We start from the raw sequence: 7043 nt of genomic DNA, 5'->3' as shown, positions 1-7043 counted from the left end.
GGCGCGGGGCAGTTTCCTCACGGGGCGCGCCGTAGGGTGCCGCCGACTGGTCCCGCGCCGTCGGTGCGGAGGGCGTGGGGGTCGCGCCGCGCTGTTCGGCGGACGGGAGGAGGGCGGAAAAACAGCGGTGGGGGGGAGCCCCGAGGGGGCGGGCGTGTGTGTGTGCCCCTGGCCGGGGGTGCGGCACGGCGCTGGTTGCATGGGCTGCCGCCGGGATGCGGCGGGAGGCGTGAGGCGGCGCGGCTGAAGGCGAGGCGAAGAGAAGAGGGGACGGGCGATGCTCCGCCGTCGCGGCGGCTCCTCGCACGGGCGGACATAGGAGCGGCGGTGGCGCGCAGAGACGGACGGCTCTCCGGCCGGCTGGCCGCGATCCCCACCCCTCCGCGATGGCCACCGAGGTGGTGTGCGGGCTCACCTTCCGGCTGCTCCTGCCCGTGTGTCTGACTGCCGGTATGTCCCTCCGTGTGTTTGTCCGTCCGTAGGCTTGTCGCCGCGCGGGTGCGCGTCCCGGGGCTGCGGGACGGTCCTCTCTGCCAGCCGAGCCTGCGGCTCAAGGGGATGCATCCCGCTCCTTCCACGCGGCAGCTCCCACGGTCCGCTCTTAACCTGGAAAACTTTCAGCTTCGTTGCTCACCCGTTATTTCTTATGTATTTGCTGCTGTTTGATGGTGTCGATATGGTTGTTTTTATTGTCACTGTCCGTCCTGGGGTGCGGAGCTCGCACGCGTGGCAGGGCTCGCCCTATAGTGCCGGCGTGCGGAGCTCCGCAGGTCTCAGTGGCTCTCCTCGGCTTCCCGCTCGGAAACCCAGCCGCTGACTTCGCGTCACCCCGAATCGCTTCGCATCCTAGGGGAAGGTGTGAGAGAGTGAGAGGAGGAATTGGTGTTCGCCCTCCTGGCTCATCTGCCTTATCGGGGTTCTGGGGGTACTTTGTAAAAGCGAGGAGTGAGCTGTTTCAGACGGAGCAATTCTCTGAGGGTCTTCAGGGGGGAGATTTGGCTTATTTCGAGAGAGAGAAATTGCAGTTCATTAAATCGCGTTACTTAGCAGGCGGCCATCCAAAAAACGCATTACTTTTGGATGGAGAACCGCGGTGTCCAGCCGCGGGTGAATATGTTAATATTAATCCATGCTTCCGTACAGTTTGAAAATTGAACTCTGAATAAACAACGATTACTCGTTGGATCGGTCGGATCTGACGGGTTCGCCGTGTAAGCTCCCGTTGAGAAGGGCAGGGCCGAGGCTGGTGCCGGGCTGCGGGCGGGAGGTGGGAAAGCGGGGCGGGAGCTGGTGCCCACCGTCCGCACGGCGCGGAAGGAAATACCTCGGCGACCAGCGCCGGGCATCCTCCGCGGGCGGCGGAGCGAGGCCGTCCCTCACTTGGAGCGGCCGCAGCGGGGCTCCAGGGTCCTGGGCGCCTTTAGCCCCTTCCTGGCCATAGAGAGGCTGCGGGGTCCGCCTCCCACCCCGGGTTGCAGGTCCCCTAGGGGCCTCATCGGCATCCCGGGACAGAGCTGCCCAGCAGCAACCCCCAAACGCGTACCCTTTGTCCTTGAGAAGCCCCGTGGTGGCCCAGCCAGCACGTTTCGATCTCAGCATGTGCCCTTCACCCTTCTCGGGAGGTGCTCCACGCTCCCCGTGCTCCCCATTAGTTCCGAATTCTGCGGGAGAAGCTCGCGGACCCTCCTTAGTCCCACCAGAGGCACTCCCCGACTCCCAGGTCGCTACCAGGTGCTTCCCTCTTGCTTCCATGGGCTGGGAGTAAAAACGCACTTTTTTTCTTATTGTATTGCTTGAGGCAGTGCGGTGAGCTCTGTGATTGCGGGATTGTATGAAGGGGAGATGGAGACAGCTTTCCAGCCCACCACCAGCACCTGCACCCGCTTGCTGCCCTTTCCAGAGCCCGTGGCCTCCATTCAAGTGCCCAGGCCTGAGCTTGCAGCAGGTGAGGGGTCGCCGTCTGCTTTGTCACCCTGTGTGACTGGATGTGGGTGCCTTGGTGGCCAGTGTGCGGGAACGCTGTGTGCAGAGGGGCTGAGGGTGGTAGGTGTTGCAGGCGGCAGGTTGCCCTCGAGGCCAAGGGGTGGTGGTACTAGGGCAGGTCTTTCAGTGCCAGGGCTGGGAGCAGGGCACCCCTGTTTGAAACCTGTTGGACCCCATCTGTATTTTCATTAAACTGGTGAAATATGGTTGGATAATGGATGAAGATGAATTTGCTGGAAAGACATATGGGCAGGAGGGAAGTCTCTAGGAAATAAATTGTGTTCAGGTGGAATTTGTTTATATTACTCTAATGACATAGCGTCTAGCTATGATATTAAAATAGTGGAAGTATTGTTCCGTCAGGTGCTCAATCTGGTTCTTGCCAAACTCTTTCTCTAACAAAATAAGTTCAGATAAAGTTGTTTTGTTGTCCCAGTTCCTGATAGTAATACAGAGGTACTTTCTCATTGCAGTAATACTTCCACAGATGAGAATTTATGTTGTAATGAATTGCATGTGGTAATAAATCCTACTCGTCTGAAGATTAATAGAAATATGAAATGTGAAGGAGGGACTTCCTGTCTTGAGTATGAAAGAGAAATCCCACCGCAGAGCTTTTTGGTTTTGGTGATATTGTGATAGTTGTTCAGTTGGATTTGAGAGAGAAATCAGTAAATGGACAAGCAGCTTTTCTCTTACCTTAACTTGGTCTGCCTGTTATTCTTTTTCCCCTTTACAAGCTGTTAGCAGAATCCTTACTAGGGTGAAACCTAGTTCAGTCTCCTTCACTTTTCTTGTGTCTGCACCTGAGTTATCTTTAAGCCAATGTTCTCCTCTTTTCCAAAGCATCAAGGAAGTGTTTCATGGGCTTCTGGAAAAAGGCCTTTTAGAGATCATATATCAAAGTGTTTTTTTTGTATGACTTTTACAGTGGGGTTGCATCTGCAGCTGGAAAGCTGCCATGAGGACTCACTGTTCAGAGTGATGCCTTCTGTCTCCCACCCCTCTCTGGGCAGTGCCAAAAGGGGTAATACAGAGTTGTTCTTTCAGTTCAGAACCTGATTTTAAAATGGCAGGTTACTGTAATTTCTTATCATGGTATGATTTCCTTTTCTGTTTCTGAGGATAGAAAGTAGCAGGGTTGGAGGACCCTGATGAGCAATGGCAGCTGTGGCAAACTTGTTAAAAATAACACATCTGCTAAGCTCGAAGTTGGTTCTTTAAACACTTTAGAAATGGTTAATGCTTTAAACTCTTACTAATATCAATACTTTAGTTTAAGTAAAATGAAATACTGATGCTAATTGTCTTTGCTGGTATGAAATGCTTTCCAAGCATTGATTAGCACCATGTAACTGGGAAAACACCGTTCCTTGTGAGATTTTTTTTTAGGATCAGATCTGAAGCACCAAAGAGTGTAATCTTCCATGGGTAATCCTAGATGTATCCATTTAAAGTTCAAGAATGATGCGTCTTGGATGTCTGCTGAAGACAGGAAATTTAACATGGACAAAAATACCCCTCTGGGACTGAAAAGCTCCTTGTAGGTTTCTGACTTAAAAGTTGATCCTCCACCACGTTGTTTTCATGATGAAATCTTGTGTTCAGTCTAATGCAAAACTAGAGCCTAAATGGTAAATCACAGTAATGGTAAATAAATTTCCTTGCAAATGAAGTACTGTGTTATGTAGTGGAACAGGGTGAGTTTGATCTGTTTGGTTTGGTTTGTTTTTTTTAACTGAGATTACTGTGACATTGAGATTAATGTGATATTTTCCTGTATCGTGATAGTACAATGCTGAAAAAAACAAATAACAAAATAGAGGAGGGGGAGCTTTTGGCACTGGTGGTGGGAAGTTTTTGTTTTGTTTTTTAAAGCTTGAGCCCTGGCATGAATTTGTCTTTTTTTTGTTGTTACTCATATGAACTTGAAACATGCAAAATGTGATTTTTAAGTAAGGCATCAGAACAATCTTCTGCTAATTGTTTCCTTTGGTTTTTAAATACTTCAACCACAAAGTTGCAGTTTACATCACTTGATAACAATTTTCAATTATTCTGCTTCCAATTGTTTTACTTCACACACAATTCATTAGTTTTCTTTTAAGCAAAATAATGTTATTTTCAAATGGCGTGCTGGGAAAAGCAATGATTAGAGAGAACAGCTTTCTCTGGTGTTTGACTGATGCTGTTGGATTGTGTGTTACCACCAAATGGGCTTCAGTGAACTAGCTGCCTTGCCCAAGCACTTCTGAGAAGTTACGCTTGCTTCCTGAACTCCTGAATGAAGACAAAGTAAGACTTGTAGAAGCTTCTAGAGAGTTGGTTTGGTTTTTGAGGGGTGAGCACAAGTATTAGAGTTTGGTAAGTGATGTCAGGTAAAAAGCAAATATTTTGGAGTTTTTGTAGATGACGGAGTTCAGATATTAGTTGAAACCTTTCACTTGATTTCTTCAAACCGCATCTTTGAACTCCTGCTAAATAGCGGGAGTTGCTTTTATTTCTTTCAGTCATAGTGATTCATCGCAGTGATATCAAATGAGTCAGAGTTATCATCTTCTCGGGATATAAGTGATATGTTACAGAGAATGTTTTTTAAAGCATGCACAGTATTTTCGAACCCATGTATATTCGGCTGTTGGAAGTACCACTGTGGGACTGAGCTCCTTGTTCTGCCATGGAAGGAAAAGGTAGAGTCCAGCATGGCTGGGTGTGCTCTGTGACTTTAGTCCTCAAATTAACAAGTATTGCTGAAGACTTTGCAGGGGGAGTATCTGCATAGCTACATCAGCAGGTACTAAAATGCTGTTTAAATTTTACATTTTAAACAGTACAGAATTTAGTTCCTCCCTATATGTTTTGATGCTTTGAATTATTACTATTGACATTTTCTGTGCACAAGATAATTTGGACAAGGCTGAAATATTAAGGCAAATCTAGAGGCAGTGAGCTGTACCATGCTTGGGTTATTATTTTGGATTTCTCTGGAGGTGGCTGTTTAAAAATGATGGTACAATATGACATTGTGGTGCAGTTTACGGGTGGATGAATGAGTTTCATGTGCCAGCCTGCACAGGTGAGATCAGAGTGATGACAAAGCAAGTTGTGATGCAAGACTGTTCATACTAGAGGGTAATTTGCATAGTGAGGGTATATACATGTTTGTATGTGTGTACATACACATTAAAACCTCTGCCATGCTTCTAAAGTTGAAATAAACTTCCCATAGTTAGAGTGGTGATTGTGACACTCTAAAATTGGTCAGCTACTGAAAAGAAGGCAAAGATCTTACTGATTTTTCTTGTTTTGTTCCCCCCTCCTTCATCATTATGGCAGCATTGGGAAATATTTGTTATGATGTGCTGAGAAGAATGATAGTGAACAGCATGAGGGAGATTCACATAGACTTCCCGTTACATTTTAAAGCCATTCTTTTCCCAGAACACTCATAAAAATGTTAGTCACAGCAACAAGAAGTCTAGGAACCCCTTAATGGGTGGTGTGCTGAGAAAAATTGACTTGGATGCCAGTGTGCATGAGAGATCCTAAAATGGCTCTTAATTTTCTTACCCTGTTCAAATGTTTTAGAAATTTGTCTGGCTTCTTTTGTTGAAGGAAGTTTTTCCTGGTTCGGTCAGAGCAGGTGAAAGGTGTCAAAGGGGAAAAATATGTGACCTTGCAGGAGCAGCATTTTCCAGGCTTTTAGGCACAGTGTTAGATTTGCTTGCGCGCTAAATGTAAATGTCATTTCCATCTCTGTGGCTTCCATCTTAGGTCAATTAAGATCCAGAGAAAAGTGTTTTGGGGAGAGTGGGAAGGCAGCAGTCACCCACTAACACAATGCTCTCTTTCTTTGAATATCCATGTCAGTTTGACTGCCTCTGTTTCCCTGCAGTATGCACCCTGGGAAACTCTCTTTAAAGATACCTCCCTTGAGAAATGGGAACAAAATGTCTCTCCTGAAGTTCTTACCACCTCTACTTACTTATTCTAACTGTTCTGTTAAGTAGTTTGAATCCAGTAAATGGTTAAGATGAGAGAAAACCAGAACCTATATATATTTGCAAGGATTGCCTGGTAGGTAACTTGTTCCACAGACAGTGTTGAATTTGGGAATGGAAGTCAGTGGGAAGCAGCTCTTTGGAGAAAGTGACTTGGAGAAAGTAGACAACTTGCCTGGTGACTAGGAACTGGAAAGCATTTGAATCCTTTATTTGTAGTGCTGGAGCTCATGGATATCAGTTGGAAATCGTGTCATCCATGAAATTCCTTTTCTGTCTTGAAAACTGAGGTACGTTCTCTTATTTATTTATTTATTTTAAATGAGAGCAGTAAAATCATAGCATGAAATGATAGAACTATGTTTTTTTTTTGGGAACAGATAACTAATTTTTTATTTGAGGATGTTTCTGAGGGAGGTCAAGGAAGGGAATGGTACTGTTATTGCACCCGTATATGCATAGACACAGTGCTCTTTAATTTCAGGTAGTTTGCTGAAAGTCAGAAATGTGAGAAACAGAAATTGTCAGCAGGCTGGGGAGATGGAGTGCAGCACTTTTAACCACTAAAGCACCAAAATAATTTCATGGTACAGCTTTACCAGCATGTGTGTTGGAGCAGCAGAGTTGCAAGTGCTGGCGAAAGCAGACTGATTTCAGAACGCCTGGTGCTGCTAAGAGGTCTCATGGAAGGGAATATCTTTAAATGGATCGTATCTGAGAGGGACTTCAAATGATGCACTCCTTCATTAACAAATCTTTTTCACATGCATCTAGAGCTGCTGGGTGTTTGCACTCCAGCTTTTCTTCTCTACATGTCTTTTCTCTGTGTCTTTTCACATTGAAGCAACAGCCCTTGTGAAGGTGAAGTGTCTTATTTTGAGGATAACATTTCACTTCAAGAATATCAGTAACTACTTTTGCCTGTTGGACTGCAGCACTCTAAGAAATAGGCCGTTTGCCTTCTATCTTGAAGAATGATCTTAGGAAGTGCTACTTAGTGAAAAAGTCTGTAGTCAAATAGATTGTACAACCCTTTGTAATAACTTTATCAGCTATAAA

General features: G+C 46.2%; 1 protein-coding gene across 1 annotated transcript in view; it reads left to right on the top strand.

Moving 5' to 3' along the window:
• Positions 1-386: 386 nt before the first annotated feature.
• The window catches only part of PIEZO2 (piezo type mechanosensitive ion channel component 2), a 292868-nt gene continuing 286211 nt past the window's right edge, over positions 387-7043 (top strand). The window contains exon 1 of the mRNA XM_031052912.2: positions 387-450. Coding sequence (XP_030908772.2) covers positions 387-450 — 64 coding nt within the window. The remainder of the gene's footprint in view (positions 451-7043) is intronic.

This window comes from Melopsittacus undulatus, chromosome 1, assembly GCF_012275295.1.
Source record: "Melopsittacus undulatus isolate bMelUnd1 chromosome 1, bMelUnd1.mat.Z, whole genome shotgun sequence".
NCBI lineage: Eukaryota > Metazoa > Chordata > Aves > Psittaciformes > Psittaculidae > Melopsittacus > Melopsittacus undulatus.
Note: the sequence above shows the minus strand (reverse complement) of the source record. Positions and strands in the feature narration are given on the sequence as shown.